The sequence below is a fragment of the Pelmatolapia mariae genome, linkage group LG6 (genome assembly GCF_036321145.2).
Source record: "Pelmatolapia mariae isolate MD_Pm_ZW linkage group LG6, Pm_UMD_F_2, whole genome shotgun sequence".
Taxonomy (NCBI): Eukaryota; Metazoa; Chordata; class Actinopteri; order Cichliformes; family Cichlidae; genus Pelmatolapia; species Pelmatolapia mariae.
Genome location: NC_086232.1, coordinates 15,694,968 through 15,714,038, shown reverse-complemented (window position 1 = coordinate 15,714,038; position 19,071 = coordinate 15,694,968). Strand labels below are relative to the sequence as shown.

Here is a 19,071-nt window from a genome sequence, read left to right as displayed (position 1 = left end):
GTCCAAGCCACCAAGGGACCAGGGAATGGGCCAACAACCACACCAGAACACACGCGCGCGCACACACACCGACCATTCGCTCATTCACTCTCACCCACCCACTAATGACACACAGAGAGACATAAAGACACTTGCATACACATTGACCCCCACCCCCCACTGTTGAGGTGTCAGCGAGCACGTGGTGCCCCGAATCAACAGCAAACCAGAATGATGCCAAAGTATACCACAAGCTGCCTGTAGACCCCCGTCCCAGGCAAGGTGTATGGAAAAAAGATGTAGGAAGATGAGTGAATGAGTGAAATAAACTGATGCTTTGGTTTTATGCCAGGTACACCCATTTTTGTCTTCACTTTGAACCAAAATAAATTTGTTCAAATCTAAGTTATTAAATCCTAACAGGAGCACTTGCAGCATTAAACTGTATACAGCACAGAGTAAGACATGGTGGAAAGCAAGACTTAAAGATGAAGAAGGTAAAAGGTAAAGATTCTTTTTACACTATTCACTTTGTTGAATAAGCAAAGACTCATTTCAGACATTTCCTTTTCTGATGTCAATTGTTTATCCTGGTGAGAAAATGTCAGTCCTGTGCAGATGAATGTGCCAGAGAGGTACTTACCATTTGAAAATGTCAGTGGGTATATAAAAAAAAAAAAAAAAGACAACAAAAAAACCCACTGCTAAACTGACTTTGCTTCATTTTTATGTATTATTTTTATTATTTATTCAGAGTTGCACAGTAAAAACAGAATCATTGAATCACAGTAAAAATGCTGCATTGCCTATTTTACTCCAGCAGAGGGAGACATGTGCCAAGCCCAGCTCTGATCATTTAAATGACCTTTCTTGGTAAAGGCTAGAAGTAAAGAGGAAGTCGCAGGCTTCTAAATTGCTTTCATGCATTAAATAGAATTGTGATTAAAATTATTAAGTAACAGATTAAAGCTGTGTACTTGTGTATATGCGGTCACCGTCCAAACATGTAAAACTGTTCTCTTGCGTTCATCTTGGCCTGATTAACAATCTGCCCTCGAAAACACATCCTGTAGAGCAGATAAGATGTCAGACATCAGTTAATTCCACTGTCAGTGTGAACTTAAACAGAAGTGGTTTAATGATCTGAAAGCCTGGGGTGCAGCTATCTGTCATGGCCAAATCATCAGCTAATGAACCACTCGTTCATACTTTATGCTCGTTTATCTCTGATTCAGTCGTTTGGTCAGTGTGTGTGTGTGTGTGTGTGTGTGTGTGTGTGTGTGTGTGTGTGTGTGTGTGTGTGTGAGAGTGGAGAAAAACAGAGGGAGTACCCGGCTCATTATTAAATATCAGAGTTCAGCTGTAGGTCCAATCAAAACAGCCTTAGGGAAACATCAGCTTAACCAAAGTCATGAGACCAAATTCACTGCACTGCACACATGCAGCTGTATACACACTCGAACCCACAGTCACACACACTCGCACACAGATAACAGATAAATGTGCGTGATGGCTCTCAGGTCTGTGGATATTGGGGTAGGCAACAATTACATTACGTTACAGAAAATTGTTGTAACAACAAACAGAGAAGTCCTCTTTTGATTTCTGTGAGGTTCTAGGTGGTTTGTGGCTAAAAATGGTGTTTCTACGTTATTCTTTATTTACTTTGGTTGCTAGAGGGGCAGACACAGGCCCTGTAATTTATTGTTACAAGTCAACTTGTAACAATAAAGGCAAAATAATAAAAATGGCTACAATCACCTTTTATCCATTGCATTAAAAAGCTTTGCATTATTTCCTGCCATTTTGTGTTTGTTTTGGTTTGTTTTTGGCAGAAAGTGAGTCGTTATTAGCAAGCTGCACATAAAAACTGTATGGCTGCAGTGCACCGATATAATACCTATCTTAATTAGTGCTAACTACCATATAAATAATATACAAGTATATAGAATATTCACTGTCCAAAACTGTCATTTAAAGGGCCATGACCTTTAATAGTGCAGAACACCCTGTAAACGCGTTTGTTTCTGCTACAAACTCGGACTTTTTTAACTTGGCCATTAAATGTGAATCAATTCCAACCTCAAGCGGCCATTAGAAGAACTGCACCTTGTGCTCTTTCTTCAGCCCCACATATATACTGAAAGAAAACCCCTAAAAAGCATGGATGCAGCTACTGTAAGATCACGTATTGGTTTTGGACTTGTTACCGTGTTTAGAGAGGGTGCAGTACCTTCTTGCAAAGATGCTAAGAAGGGCAAAGACACCAAACATTACTTTTTATTTTTAAATCTAAACCTAATTTTGTAGAGTTAAACTAAAAGTAAATTGCACCTTTGCTTTTCCTACTATGACAAGCCAAGCCATTTGTTGATTATGCTGGAAGTATAATATCTGAGTAGTATTAGTACATCACTTATAAATGCAGATATATTATTATGATTATTACAAGCACATGGTGTAACAGTAACAGATGGATAAACATATCTGTATTTATAAAAGACATACTAGGAGTAATGATATATAAATAATGAATTGGGCACCTTACTAATATCTTTCTAATGCTTAACAGTGTGGCATTATTATAAAGTGCTACCACAATTTCATATTTTCACTTTGAAATAAACTCCTCCTTGGGCTGAATTGAATTCAACTATAAGAATATCCTGCACAGGCCTGCTGGTGTTGACTATGGTGTAGAATTTAGCATTGATACTCTCTCACACACACACACAGGCTACACATCAGACACAAACGTTGAAGTGCAGTGCGGGGACGAAATGTCCTGTGCCTCTCAGCTTCTTAAACGAATGCTTCCTTATGTTTCAGAGACCACTGGGGATATATTTTTCTGCTCCCTGCTTTTTCCTCTCATCTCCTTTGTACGATACCGCAGGAGGCTGGTTAGGTTTTCTCTGATGTGTGCTAGCCTGTGTGTGCGTGTGTGCTGTGGGGTGAGGAGGGGGAGGCGATCGAAACAGCCTGGGCGATGTCGTTCTGAGTCTCTCCATTTTGGGATCAGGACAGGAAGTGGGCTCAACAGAGGAAACATGACCTCCTCCCCCTTCTCTTCTCTTCTCTCCCTCCCTCCCTCTATCCTCTTACTTTTCCCTGTATTCCCTCTTCCTCCCTTTGTCCGTCCCTCCCCCCCTTAGTCTGTGCCTACCCATTCACAAGGTCACTTCAGTGTTCTTTTGGAGCCGGGAGCTCTCTTATGGCTGTCACATTCATTTCTGCGGCGTGCCTGAGCGGACCTTAAATTACACTCTGCTTACTTCCCGTGTAAATAAATCTATGTTAACCAGTGATTTCTAAAACAACACTAAAACTCTGGTGTAGTTGTTTCTGGGCTCCCTCCCTCTCTCCTGAGACTTGCAGTCTGTTATGCAGCAGAGCTCCTCTGATTAAAAGCCAAAGCAAAGGTCAGACTCTGCTGGGTAACAGAGATATTGCCCGACTTCAGCTTTACTCTCATGCCCAGTGGTCTGATAGCTCTGGCTGATGAGTTTCATGTTACATTATGTGGGATGAGAGCCTACGGTTAGCCTAGGTTGTAGATCAGTGTGACATTACTTATCAGGAGCTTCAACTCTCTGGCTTCGCAAGAGAGCTTCTCGTGTTCATAAATACTGATTAAACGGCCCCAGGACATTAGAAAAACATATTTGAATTTATTTCCCCCCGCGTTTCTCCTTCGGAGCTCAAAAACATTTCTTAAAAATCCTCACATCTATCTGCCCTCCACCTCTCCTCCCTCAACCCCTCTCCGCTAATCTTTCTACCACTCTTCACTTTCCAGCTCAGAGGGTCTCGACCTCTTGCTTTACCGCATACACACTCAAGCACACAAAAGACGGCCACACTGAGAAAATAAAGAAACAGCGTGTCAGCAAACGGCAGTGTATTTCACCACAGAGCACAGAGCCAAGGCACTGGAAAACAAAAAAACAAAGGCAGAAGACCTCCCTCTTTTCATCCCCCCACCAACCCTCCCGACCTCCATCCTGTTCGCCTTTCAGCGTCTGCATCTGTTTGTTTGTTTCATTGCCTTTTTCTTCCCCAGGCGTTTTCCTTTCTGCTCATTTTCTCTCGGACACATCCAGTGCAATGACGACAATTACAAAATTAAACAAAACGACAAAAAAAAAAGTTAAGCGTGAGAGGAAAACAAGGTAGGTTAGCTAACAACACCAACAGAGCAGTTATAGTTACAGTGATACCGTCAGACAGAGTGCCGCTTGTATTTTAAGACGTGCACACAGTGTCAGTCACATACTTACAGTAATTAATGTACAGGATTTATCAACACAAACACAAATGACACAGTTTTAATACAGTATCAGAACGAGGCGAGAGTGGGAACGTTCCCGGTTTGACTCATTCGCCCTCGAGGCAATGCAGACTTATTACTCGGGGTGGGAAGAGCAGCCCGGCTGTGTCCGACTGCTGCATACCGAAATGCAAATCAGGGGTTTTCACTTAACCTCACTTGATTGGAGGGGAAAAAAAGTAGTTTTTAAAAATGTACAAAGTATGAGGGATGCTCCTGTGAGCAGTTTAACCACCATCAGAAATCAGTGCATAATGTTTGTTAAAACTGCAGATGAGCTACGTAACAGGACAGATTGTGACTGGTTGCATTCATAGTTAACCTGCTGGTTACTTGACTTATAATTTCACCTTTATACCTGCATTACATGTCTGACATTGGAAAAACTTGCACTGAACAAAATATTTCCGCAGTTATCAGATTAACCCAATGCAGAAAAAAATCCAGTCATTACATTTAAATCAATCAAATCAAGACATCTTGATGGACTGGGTAATATAAACTCTCTTGTGGCTTTTTTGGTTTTTGCTGTGCACCTCCTGCTGAACAAATATCTGGCATTTCAGCTGCTAAATAGTCCACTATGTTCACAGGCTGGCTGCTATTTTTGTCCGGCTGCAGTTTAGCGTTCGGAAAGAAGTGCAGTGTGGTCGGTTTTTAGGACTTTTTTGGGATGGAAACAAGGCCATGAGTGGTGAGAGTGAACCAAACAAGTAATGTTGGAGACTCTAAAACCACAACGATGAGCTCAAGGACACTATGAAACTTCATATAAAGCTGGAGGGAACTTCAGAGGAGCGCAACGATACACATATTTGTATATATATATGCATAGAAATTGTCTGAAGGTCAACAGGCACCAAAAATGCTCTGGTTTCCATTTGCATTCAAGAACGTCTGACAGATGAACGACAGGAACACATTTGCCGATGTGCAATTTGAAAAAAACATCTGCCATCACCTGATTTTTTAAAAAAACTGCATTCATAAACTATCGGCAATCAATGGAACAGGAAGTCTTAGATCAGACTTACGCTGGACACACCCGAGAGTTTTCAGATGATGACCGATGATCTGTGGATTTGTTACCTTGAGCCTTTCCCTTTCATATACACAGCATTGACCAAAGCTTTTTTAAAATATTGGAACATCTTTAGTGAAATTGTTTTGATTCCAAAATTTAAGTATATTGTATTTTTAAAAATTTAAATCCGAGTTTTTTTCTTCTTGTTTTCAATGCAGCGGACATTTAAATAAATGATCTCTAGCTGTCGCTTATCACTGAACTTGCATTTCTGACAGTAATCAAATATTTGGATTTGAAGGCAGCAATTCTTTCTGGCAGTTTCCTGTTTTCCTTACACGGCCAACTACTTCGTTCAGGATACTTTCTAGGAACTCATTAGGAAATCACAGACTAGCCAGTCACCAGAATGTGTTTAAACTCGCTTCCCTGTGATGATTTTTTTGTTTCTTTTTTTAAAAAAGTCTGGCTTGTGTAGGTCACTTGTTATTGTCTCAGTGTTTTTGCTAGGAAGGCTTCCCACCCCGACTGCTACAAGTCCAAAATGGCTACAAGAAACACGGGGATAAGGTCATCTGCAGTTCAATCTCTTCATTTTCTGCTGTTCCCGGCACGTTTACAGGACAAAGGGAACAGGAACAAGCAGTGTAACCAGAACCCAAAGCTTTTTTGTAGATTTTTTTAAATACTTTTTACTATATTTCTTTTTATACTGCCTCAGGTCAAGTCTAGGCTATTGTGGTGCATCTACTGGGATGCTATGGGAATCACAGAAGGGAGAGAAAAGCTCGGGGAAGGCGTATGGATTCATACAAAACCAGGAGCTGCGTGCACTTTTCAGAGCTTAGATGAGACTAATTTGACCGTCTACTTCTGAGGAGAAGAACAATGTGTCTATTGTGCCGAGAAGGAGTGGGATTAGACGAATAAGACTTGTTATCTGCAGCTGTTGATCTCTCGAACAATGGCGGGAACAAGAGAATTAACACAAGACGAGGAAAGAAAAGACGGGGCAGGAGAGGATGAGCGGTGTAGCGCAGCTCAGTCTCACTCCTCTGCTGAAGTTCATTGACAGGAACACTTGTGCAACCTTTTCACATAACACAGCATATGACCAGTATGGACCCCAAACCCCCTTCCCTCTGTCACGTGTACTTTAAGACAGTATTTTTCAGCTCCAAACCTCATGTTTTTCCTCCTCGTATTCTTTCTTTGCGCTTCTTTCCCCTCCCGCGGCGTGTTCACACAGCTCGAGCTACATTTCAACAGGCAGCAGTCTGACTGGGTTTAGTGACATGTTGTCATGAGTCTTATATACAGAAGAGAAAAACAACGTTCAGTGCTCATGTCATGTAGTTGGTGCTTTCCTCTACATTTTTTTTACACATCTTGGAACCTGTGCAAGGAGAAGCCCACTGTCTTTTTTCTTTTCTTTTTTTTTTTTTTTTACAGCATTCACACATTTATACAGGTTAAACATAGAGATTCCACAGGGGCCAAAACGTCCAGAGTTGCTTCAGGGCTCCACAGGTTCAGAGGTCACTAAGATCCACTCTGTGTGGGTCAAGTGATGGTTCCACAGGTCAGTGTTGCTTCAGATCAAAGGAGACCTTCTCAGAAGTCCTCCAGGCCTGGATTCACGGCTGGTTTCACAGTTAACAGTCAGAGAGGCCATCGTCTATGACGTGAAGGTCACTGCAGCATTATATCTTTGAGGTTTTCCTGCAGGATGGTGTCCTTCACGGCGTGGAAGACAAAGCGGATATTTTCTGTGTCTACCGCAGTGGTGAAGTGATGGAAAAGCGGTTTCCCTCGGTTTCTCCTCTTACGACTAAACAACTGCACCAGGAACGCCTGGAAGAAGCAGAGGAGGAAGAGTCTTTATGTGCGTGTGTTCACATGTACTATACTGATGTAAATACAAGATCACACTGACTTTTATGACATCCTTTTTTTGAGACATAGCAGGAGGATTGGACTTTTTTGGGGAAAATATTTTTGTTGTGGAACTATTATCACATATGTAGTGTTAGAGGGATGGATGTTCATGTTACACATGGCCTAAGCTTCAGATAATGAGGTCAATGTACAGTGGAGAAAAAAACTATTTGATCCCCTGCTTAATTTATACATTTATTCACTTACAAAGATGTGAAGAGTCTCTAATTTTTATGGTAGTTTAATTTTAATAGAGAGATATTGCCCCAACAACAAAAAACACACACCCATTACATAAAAGTTATAAATTGATTTGCATGTCTCCCACAGATTGACTATGTTCCACTGTGGCACACAGATTACAATCAATAAATCAATCAGTCAGTTACAGATATTCCTGATATCAGCTTGTCCACTGGACACCGGTCCAGAGAATCAATTTCTCCCATTCCAACCTCTCCACCACCATGAGCCAACTGCTGAAGGACATCAGGGACAAACATGCAGACATGCACAACTGTTGTAGTGATTGTAAAAGATCAGTCACCCTCGCGATCGGGAGCTCCATGCAAGATCTGGCCTGACAGGGTGAGGTTGATCATGAGAAAGGTGGTGGATTGGGATAAATTGCTGTGGTCAAACTGAGCTCTTTGGCATCAACTTGACCCGCTGTGTTTGGAGGAGGAGAAATGTTGAGTATGACCCAAAGAGCACCACCCTCACAGTCAAGCACGGAGGTGGAAACATTATGCTTTTGTTTTTCTGGACGGGGCCACGTACTGCAACAGCCGGAACACTGAAGATGAGTCATGGATGGGCCATCCAGCATGACAATACCCCAAAACATACTGCCAGTGCAACAAAGGAGTGGCTAAAGAAGAAGCACAATCAGATCATGAGTGGCCTAGCCAGCCTCCAGACGACAAACTCATAGAAAATCTGTGGCTGGAGCTAAAGCTTCGAGTTGCCAAGTGGCAGCCAAGAAACCTAATTTATAGACATTTTTGGGAGTTTCTGTAAAGATGAGTGAGAATCCCTTCAAACCTGTTGACCAGCTACAAAAAAACATCTTACCACTATGCTTGCCAAAAAGGGTTTCTCCATCAAGTACTAAGTGATGTTTTGCTGGCAGCTCAAATGCTTATTCCACTCAATGACATGCAAATCAATTTCAAACTTTTATGTAATGTGTTTTTTCTGGATTTCTGGTTGATGCACTGTCTCTGTCTATTAATATGCAACTTTCATAAAGACGAGACACTGTTTATTTCTCTGTGAGTGAGCAAACTTATAAATTCAGCAGAAGATCAAGTGATTATTTCTCCCACTGTGTGTGCAAGCACTGCTCTAAACACTGTTTAAATATTTCTACTCTTGATGCTGTAATGACAGCAGATATCCTTAATATGGTCAACTAAGGCTCTGGCTGCGAGCACAGAAGCCCCACCCACCTGCCGTTTAAACCTTCTGTTTGCATAGGAGAACCAATCTGAAGAAAGGAGCTAAGAAGGCTTGCTTCAAACAGTGGATAAACTGAGGGGCCTGATCAGAACAGTGCAAGATAAATAAATCATGCAAAATTAATCCAGTAGAGTCCAAGAATAAAAATCTAGAGCTACAGGGAGCATAATAAGTCTTTTCAGGAAGGTTTCTCAGTAACCAGATAGCACGGAGGCGAAAGCCCTGAAAACAGCTCTCAGTGCTAAGCAAATGTGTTTCAGTGACTCCTTTTCATCCTTCATGAAAGGAAAGGAGCTAATGCTGCTGCTCAGTTTGAAGCGATGCTCTATCTGACGGTTAAAAACAAAACAGTGATCAACACGGTGAGAAAAATACTGGTGTATTTCCTCTTTTATAACTAGTTAAGATGTTCACATGTTTTAAACCCTTAAAAATATGCTGAAAAATACTAATCTTATCCTTCTGCGCTAAAATCTGCTCGTCACAAAGCCGGCGTCTACAGGAGAAAGGAGCGAGGAGAAAGAGCGAGTCAGCTAAAAATTGTAAAGGTCAGCGGTTCAATACCCGACTGCGTTAATCTGCATTTTGAACCCTGAGTATGGATATTAGGTTTAAAGGCATACATGGGATGGATGAGATTTGTAGTAAGAAACCAGTACTAGTACTTAAAAACATTTAGAAAGCTGCACTGTAACACACAGGTTGCAGAGAAAGCCAGGTAGTATTAGTAATGCGCTCATTTTGAGTGTTGCTCTATAATCCAGCTTTTAGGATTATCATTAATTATCTTGACTTCAGTCACGGATGCTAAAAGCCTTATTAAAGGCAAGAAGCAACCTGGATTATCTCTTCAGAAACGAGAGAAAATATGAGTTGGCAGAAAAACAAGCCTTTAATTAGCAGTATTAATGTTAACTGTATTTCTATTTTAAAATAAAGCCTTGGTAATAAACTGATGTCTTTATAAATGCTCCTTTACATCTTTCATTGTTGCCCATAACAACCTACGTGCGTGATGACAGAAATTTCGGTCCTTATAAGCTTACATGTATGGTAAACGGATAGAGCCTTTCTACTCTACTGAGCACTCAAAGCTCTTTATACAACTTGCCTCAGTTACCCATTCACTCCCATTTATGCAAACCCTTTTTTCCTTATGTAAGTTCTTTTTATCTAACATTTACACAATTGGGATTACTATCTTGCCCGAGGACATTTGGCATGCAGACTTCCGATTAGCAGATGACCTGCTACAGTGACCCATGTATGGGCAGCTTCTTCTGGAATGCATGAAAGTTACCACTGTTGCAAAGTTGCATTGAGAAAGATAATGGAGCACTTTAGGAAGACGCTCAAAATTTGCATTCAGAGTTTTGTGAAACCTCGGGGGTTACCTGTACGTCCTCTAGCCTGCGAGGGTCTCCTCTAAACTCAGGGAAGTTCTTGCGAATGTCGGCCGTGCGAATCTTTTCCACCAGCAAGTCCGTCTTGTTGAGGAAGAGGATGATGGACACGTTCAGGAAGAGCTTGTTGTTGACGATGGTCTCGAAGATGTTCATACTCTCGACCAGACGGTTTGTCCTGCGGTCCTCCATCAAGACCTGGAATCACATCGGCTCAACATTATTCTTTGTCTAGTTATTTATTTTTTTCCAGGTCTTATCTGCATGCCAATTAAGGGTTCAGTCGTCATCATATGACCGCTGACTTGAACTCGAGCCACGACTGTGGGAACAATGAAGTTTCCTCAGCGCACCACAAAGAGGGCTTTGTGTTTACCGCAAATGTTGTGTGTCTCTCTGATGTTTCTTGTGCATTTCGCAATCCCAATAGTCAAGAGACTCGTCTGACAAACGCTCCCACTGCATCAGCATTTCATAATTGGGCTGATATGTGTTTTTTGTGTGTGCACGTACCTGGTCATACTCTGACGACGAGGCCATGAAGAGTATCGAGGTTATCCCGTCGAAGCACTGAAACCACTTCTGCCTCTGGGACCGCTGCCCTCCAACATCCACCATCTTAAAGGGAATCTTTTTGATGACAAAGTCGTGCTCAACAATCCCTTTAGTCGCCTTCCTCGCAAACAAAATGTCTTGCTTGCTTGGAATATAGCTCTGAAAAAGGATATGAGAACATTGTCTTGCAAGGTAAAAAGTACAGAGTGTGCTTCAGATTTAACTAGTCACTATGACTCACCAGTTGTCCAATACGATCCAAGTTATCCAGGAAGTATTTAACCGACTCACTCTGCAGACAAGAAGGAAAGAATCCATTACAGCCGCGACACAGACCTGAGTCATCTTATACGCATTAAGCAAACTTAAAAGACTCAAAATAATCAAATTACGGCTCTTGATCACATTATCGGAACGATTTCATTTCTTGTATTTCTTCCTTCTTTAATTCTCATTTCCATGGAGGCTGTCGTATTGTGGTTATTAATTTAACAAGACATCAATCGTTGCAACAAAGGACAGAAACCATGTGAACGACCACAATCATATTAGTCCCATTACATCTGTGTAGCTCGCAGCTTGATCACATCTAGTTATCCTGTCACACAGAACCTGCCACGAGTCCGCAGCTCTTCAAAGCTCAAGAGTACATTAAAGCTGCACTGATCCACATTTTCCAATCAACAAAGGATCAAACAGTGACTTTTAATGTGAAAAATCACGGTTACAAACCCGCAGAGAATATAAACCTGAGGTGCGGCTCACCTCAGGTTTATTTAGCGTTTTGGCTTCTTTCTGCTCATTGTGCTGGTGTGACAGCCCCACGTTGTGGTCTAAAGATCAGCCATTAGAGAGTAGAGAAAACAGTTTTCTATGGAGGCCCACAATCACACCCCCACAGTTTTAACGCTGTTTGTGGCAGAAACAACTCGGATTTGCCCTGATGATCATTTTAGAGTAAACATTAGCATGCCAGATACATTTAACTAGACATATGTGAACGTGGGAAATAATAAGGTTGTCATTATATTCCCATCATGACTTATCTGTGCATGCTTCATATCGTGACCCCTATGCAAATATGCGTTTTAAATATCTCTTTGTTTTCGTCTTTCTAGCTCTCTGTAAAGCACTCTGAACGACCTTGTTTCTGAACAGAGCTGTTTGATTTGACTGCACCAATTTTCCAGCTGGAGCAGAGAGCTATTTTCACATTTAATAAACTTACAGTAAATAATCTGCTTAATGGCAAACAGCAGCCAGACAAAGTTAAACACAGAGATATTTCACTTTGTGTTTCAGGACACAATAAAAATAATCTGCTCCCTACCAGGTCTTAAAATTCAACAACATCCTGATAGATAGTTACACTTTGTTACTATATATTCATAAAAAAAGAGCAAAAGCAGTGTGAAAAGCTAAGTACATCCTTACTGCTTATAATGGTAATTAGCAACCAGGTGCACTTGATTAACTGATCATCAGCAAGTGTAAACACAGCAATTAGGTGTTTGTTAACACAACGCCAAGGAGGAAAGCCTTTACCGATGATCTTAAAGAAGTTAATTGTTTCAATGTGGGAAGGACTATAAAGCCATTTTAAAGTAACTTTAATTCCATCACTCTGCAGGGAGAAAGATTATTGACAAATGGAAAACAGTCAAGACAGATGCCAATCTTTGCAGGGGTGGAAGGTCCAAAAAAACGAAAAGCCACATCTCAGGCTCTACAGGCCTCAGTTAGCATGTTAAATGTTAAAGTTCATGACAGTACAATCAGAAAAACACTGAACAGGCATGGCTTGTTTGGAATGGCTGCAAGGAGAAAGACACTCTGAAAAGAACATGGCAGCGCAGCTTTGCAAAACTGCATCTGAAGAACTAAGAGATCTGGAACGCTGTTCTTTAGACAGATGACACCAAAGCACATGATGTTTAGAAATAATGCACAATGCCACTAAAGACAGCATATCAACACAAACACCTCACACCAGCTGTCAGCACGGTGATGGAGGGGGTGATGATTTGGGCTTATTTTGCAGCCACATAACCTGGGCACTCACGTAGTCCCTGAGTGGATCATGAACTCCTCTGTGTACCAAAGTATTCTAGAGTCTAATGTGAGGCCATCTGTCTGACAAGATAAAGCTTTGTCTAAATTGGTTCATGCAATATGTCAATGAGCCCAAGCACAGCAGCAAATCAGAGGAGCTGAAAAAGAAAAGAATGAAGGTGCTGCAATGGACAAGTCAAAGTCCAGCCCTGTCTGAGGCTGTATTTACATCATTTTAAAACTTGTACTGGCTATGGTACACAGATGGTGTCCTTTCTTTTTACCATGACTGTATACAGACCAGAAATACTCGCACAAATGAGAGAATATAACAGACAACACACTGCACAAAAGGTAGGCTGCGGCGTCACAAGGCGACCCTGTGATGAATAAATCTGGTCTCACGTGGGCACGTATCAAAACACAACCTGACTTCCACATACAGCCGATTTACACGGAGAAGAGAAATGAAACCGAGGATAACAAAAATGTGATGAACATGACTTAATTTACAGGAATAAGGAAACACAATAAGATGGCTCATATGTCACGCTGTACAGTTGCAGCATGTTCCAGTCTATAGAAAGAACATGATTCGAATCATTTCATATCCTCTGCAAACATCCACTGAATCAGTCATCAGGGAAGTACCTAAAAATTACCACAGTCTCTGCGCTGAACACACAAAACTTAATTTGGTGGAATATCCCAGTGTGCTATCAACTCTTTCACTTTAGATCACACAACATTATATCCAAGATCTTTGCCGACTCTTTCTGAATGCATGTAGCACAGCTGAAGTTTTTGGATGTAGCTTTCCTTACTTCAGACAGCGATTGGGTTTTGTTCATTTTTGCTAGCTTTGAAACTCAATTAGACAACTGTTGAAACTTGAGATGTGTAGTCCATTACTATGAGCACCATGTGTGCTTTTTTGTCACTGCTCCACCATCGCCTGTTGGATAGTAATGTGGTTTAAGTGCACACCGATCTTCACTGCAATGGATCGCACAGCTCACTCAGGTTTTAAGAGGCTGCTAATTGATTTTCATGTTGCTTGGAAATGAATGGAAACCAGCGGGTGCCTGCAGGAGAGGAAAAAAGTTTATTTGGTTTCTCTACAGCACGGGAGCTTGATCTTCAGAGCGTTGTGCTATACTCATGTCATGTGCTGTAAATGGGCTGAAAGCAAGCAGGAATAATAGGTATATGCATTTCAAACTGGAATCAGGCTGATTCCCAACAAAAGTTTAAAAATGAACCTTTCTCTTCCTCCCTCAGGAAACAGCTGTGCGTGTGAAAACAGGAGAGGAGAGGGGGAGGGAGGGATTAGCGAGTCAGACAGAACTCAAAGTTTTAAAGTCGCTTTAGCACTTGCATCACACGCACACACTACAATATAACATTATTCCTCTGTAATGTCGTGCTGACAGCAGCTTTTTCCAGATGTTTCGGTTTCTTTCAAACTGATCAACGAGCAACAGTTACAAAAAAACAAACAAAAAAAACAACTCTTACTCTTCATGTTGGCCCTGACATGCCCCATAACAACCAGGAAACGTGACCTCTGTGTGGGTGAGATGTGAACCGGTGACCCCGCTGATGACCTACGGTGTCATTGGCAATAGGAAACACAAAGCCGGGGGGCTCTGATTGGTTCAGCCGGACACGAACGGCAGGGGAGGCTGGTTGGAGGGAAAAGCAGGGAGAGGGGAATTCCCAGAGATGAAGGGATACGCAGACACACCAGACAGACACAGACACGCACGTGAGTGTGCGCCCGCGGACGCACTGACACGCACGCACACGCGCTCAAGCACAGATCGTTTCCACAGACGCTTCAACTGCCATCAGCACAAATGAAACAGTCTGATCATTCATGCGGTCGAAGCTTCAGACTGAATTTATTTTATTAGATCAAGGATGGATTTTAGTGCCTGGTAATGCAGAGCTGTAAATGAATAAAATATAGCTCTGGGCGTGCATGTGGGCGTGAGCACGTATGTGTGTGAGTGTGCACGTATGTGAGCCCGTGTGTGAGTGTGCATTTGTGTGTGTGTGTTGAGTAAGGCAGGAGGAATGTCTCCATTCATGGTGTGAATGGGCAGATTAGAGGCTTTATTCCAGCAAAGACCTGAATAAGCTCCTGTTCTGTGTGTGTGTGTGTGTGGGCACAGGTATATGTGTCACTGAGTGTGGAACTAAGTGCAGTGCTACTGTGGGTCAGTCCTTTCAATTCAAATAATAATAAATATTATTTTTTATTAACTAATGAATAATTTTAAAATTTAAAATGTCCACTGACCTTTCCAGACTGTAATTTTATGACACCACATAAGTACATTTTTATTTATTTATTAACAAAGAATGACTCAACACTATTACACTTCATGCCCAAAAGCTTTGAATGACACACCATGAATCCATTTCTTGAGCGCAGGCAGACTGGCACAGTCATCAATGTGCTTGGTGAGTCAGGTGGAGAAGTTGTTGTGTGCCTCATGCAGCGATGATACAGGATTTTTAAGACCGATATTTAGTCCTTTAAAAATCAGATATTTTGATACACTGGCCGATATTTTTTTTCTTTTAGAGACACAAAACATAAAAAGACCTCGCCTTCATTTATATGTCCATTTGTTCACACTCTCCCGACTCTGCTCAGTCTCTCTATTACTATTTTGTCTATTATTGTAGGGTCTTCACCGTACATGTATAAGGTGCCTTAAGGCGACTCGTGTTATGATTTGATGCTAAATAAACAAAACTGAATTGAATAGATCAGCTGGTTGTTTGTTGCAAACTGCCCTCTAGTGGAGAATCTATGCAACATCACCACTGGTATCACTATTGTAGGGTGTTTCTCCCGTCTTCGTTACTTTTTAATTGTCATTTTTCGAAAATTTAAATGTCAATACAGATTGATCGACAAGTAGCTAATACTGGCCTGCGGATGAGCTAGTCGGGCTTTAACCTCCAGAGCGCTGAAACTAATCAATAAATTAATAAAGCTGAGTGCCAAAAACTGCAGTTCCTTGAGTGGCCACTTGAGGCTGACTCCAAAAATGAGCTGGTCCCCAGAGACCAACGACACATCTGAAACAAGCATTTTTACAGGGGAGAATTTTTATGTACATGACCTGTTAAACTGAATTACACCTTAAAGTTTTGTTATGGGGCACTGCCGCTGAACTAGACCTGTTGACTATGTTCTGGGTATTGGCACTTTTAGTGCATGTTTAGACAAATAATATGCTCAACCACCCAATAAGTCTGCACTCTAGGTTACTTAGCACTAATTAGGTTCGTCTGTGTTATGTATGCCTGCACAATCTGAGGATGTTTGCTGCTGTCAGCTAAAACTGTGCCTGCTTTCGACAGCAGGCACAACGTGAAAACTGCAGCTTCAAAACTGGAGTTGACCATCTTTTCTTTTCAGTCTATGCTTATTTCAGACAAAGAACTGTTCACAAATTGTTATCTATTAAATTTACAGTATTGCACACAGCAAACAGCTACATTTAAAAAGTGCAAATTTTGCTTGTCAACCTGTGCATGATAAACATGCAGGCTGGGTTTGATAGAAGTCAAATGCAGCATCATCAATTTTAAAAGGGTGAGAAGTAGGAATCAAAAATCGACAATAAAAAAAAATCATCGATTTTTGATTCCTACTTTTCTAATACTGAGGGGGAAGCAGTTTCAGTTTGGCTTTAAATTAAATCCAGAAAACTTTACAAAACCTCATCAATGTGACAAAACAATGAATCTAAACCAAGTGTTTCAGCTGTAATGCTCAATGTGATCTATATTTCTGAGCTGAGTTCAAGAAATCTATAGAAAAAAAGCTTTATTTCAGTTCACTTTTCTCCAGATTTGTCTGGAATAGAAACTGGAGGGGTAGAAAAAAAATTGTTGCCGATACTCTTCAACACAGCTGTGCTCAGCTTCAGCTCAGGTTTCCTGTTCAGGGAGGGATTATGTTTGAAATCTATCAGTCTAAAACATGCACTCACTAGCTGGTTTAGATCCACCGCTATCTTATTTGCAATCCCTGCTCTGGGGATATTTTATGTTTCTTCCTATCAAGGCAGGGATATGCATTATAGATAAAATGGGGTACCACAGACACACTATACACAATGTTAAACCTCAGCAAGGCCCAAGTCATCGATGAAGTGTGCATGTGTGCAGCGTTGCACGCATTTGTGCATTTATAGCCTCTTTACACCGTTGTGAGAATTCAAAGTCCCCTGAACGGTGCAAAGTCTAAACCTACGCTGAAGACAGCAGCCACCACTTACTGTCACTCCTTGATCTACAGCCTTGTTTTCCTCGAGCAGGGGAGGTTCGATGTTTATGTCCTGTATCAAACTGCGTGTTATCTGGGTGTGGTGGGAAAACAGAAAAGCCTCCAAGTAAACAAACTCCTTGCCTGTGCTCGCTTTGGGTTTGTTTTTCCCCTCACTATCTCCCCTTTTCCTTCGCTCCATTTTCACTGTGGGAGACTCCCCATCTCCATGCTCATCTCCGCTTTCCACTCCCTTTCTCTCTTCCTCTCATCGGACTCTCCTCCCTCTCCCCCGTCTGCTCGCGGCCCAGCTCGGGCCCAGTTGTGCCTGGGAAAAGCTGATTGCGGTGTCCCCGGAAAACCTCTCCAAGAGCGGCAAGAAAGTGGAGGCGGAGAGTATCTAACTCAGCACATTTACTCCACAGCAGACATTTTGGTTTCTTGCTGTCGAGAATAAGGCTGCTGTTGCTCCATGTTTTGTCCGAAAAGTGAACAGAAAAAGAAAACCAGCACTTTTTTGGTAGCGTTTAACTTCCTTTATCCTCGATTGGGCCCCAAGCACATGCACATAAATCATTTAAAAAAGAGGTGACAAATATAAAGTTAAGTTCGACATCCCTGACTTAAACTATTTTACATCGTGGGCCACTTTGATGTTAAGTGGGTCGGGCCAGTGAAAATCCCCTTTCTGTCAGTGTTTAACCACACATTTAATCCCTGAGAAAACATGTGCAGTTTAACAGTATGTCTGAGTTTTTCTACATGATAAAGAAATGCTGCTGTAGTTAATTAAAGAAGTCTATCAGCACGTCTATTCGGCTAAAATTCAGAGAAATAAATAAGTAAAATGACATAAAACCTTCTTTTAGCTCATCGAGGAGACTTTCCTGCAATTATAAAATGGAAAATTTGTAAATTAGTGTGAAGCTGTAAAAATAATACATTTCTATAGCAGAAAGTAAAAAAAACAGGAACCTATTGTAATTTACTTGTTTTACTATTAATTGAATTAATTGTATTAATGGCTATAGGGGAGGTCTTTCTGTATGAAGCTATATGACTTATAAAAATACAGTTTAAAGCCAAAATCTTTGCCCTCCTTCACATTTTCTAAAGCCCTCCAGTGGGCCATACTTGAGTCTTTGGCGGGTTTATTCAGGCCCCTGGGCCTTATATTTGACACTCTTGGTCTAAGTAATATCAAAAACAACTGGGCACTGTAGAACATGTTAGATATGTTGGGAGCTAACTGCTTGACTTTGGTGCATTGGTAATAACTGCATGCAGCAGGACAGTGAATCAGGGATTGCCCAATATTAAATAGAAATACAGTGTTCATGGGCTCACTGGTTAAAATGTTTTAGCTCCACTGGCAGCATGGATGAGATCTGCAGTGTTGCTCCATCTCAATAGTCCTAACTAGATGATTTCAGACAGTGAATTGCTGGAGAGATGAAAGGAATCAAAAAATAGAGAGGTTAAGTTGTAGATTGGCCTGTTGGCCAGCTCATCAGCACAGCAGCTTTGATATGCAGTTCACATTCATTCATGCTTTAATACCAGTAGCAATTGACAGCAAATAGTGTCATATTATGGGTCACTGCTGAATCATCCACTGACATTGAACATCTAGAAAGCCACAAATGCCTATTATTTTTATTTATTATTACTTTTTTACCACAGCACTTCACTTTGCAAGGCTGGATGTAGCTCATCACACCACACACGCCACAGATTGCCATGTATAATACCTGTAATACACGATTTTTACACTCCATTTATACTTTGCAGTAAGAAAATGCTGTGATTTTAGTCACGAGTCTGCAGAAGCTTGTTATCAGAAGCGTCAGCTCTTTGAAGAAGCTCTGGAATGAGCTGACAGCTATTTTTGGTATCAGCTTGTAGCTCTTCACTAAACTCACAGCATTTCCTGTTTACCTGTGACCTCTGGAGTATGATGAGGGCCCTGTGAAGTGAAGCAATCTGATTTCATCAGGAAAGAAAAACACATTTTTCCCCCCTTTAAATTTACAACTAA

At 41.3% G+C, this 19,071-nt stretch overlaps 1 protein-coding gene across 1 annotated transcript in view; it reads right to left on the bottom strand.

Moving 5' to 3' along the window:
• Positions 1–4,277: 4,277 nt before the first annotated feature.
• gna12a (guanine nucleotide binding protein (G protein) alpha 12a) overlaps positions 4,278–19,071 on the bottom strand; it is a 28,554-nt gene continuing 13,760 nt past the window's right edge. Inside the window, exons 3-6 of the mRNA XM_063475923.1 lie at positions 10,932–10,982; positions 10,649–10,849; positions 10,127–10,333; positions 4,278–7,187 (exon numbers count right to left, since the gene is read on the bottom strand). Coding sequence (XP_063331993.1) covers positions 7,026–7,187; positions 10,127–10,333; positions 10,649–10,849; positions 10,932–10,982 — 621 coding nt within the window. The 3' untranslated portion in view covers positions 4,278–7,025. The remainder of the gene's footprint in view (positions 7,188–10,126; positions 10,334–10,648; positions 10,850–10,931; positions 10,983–19,071) is intronic.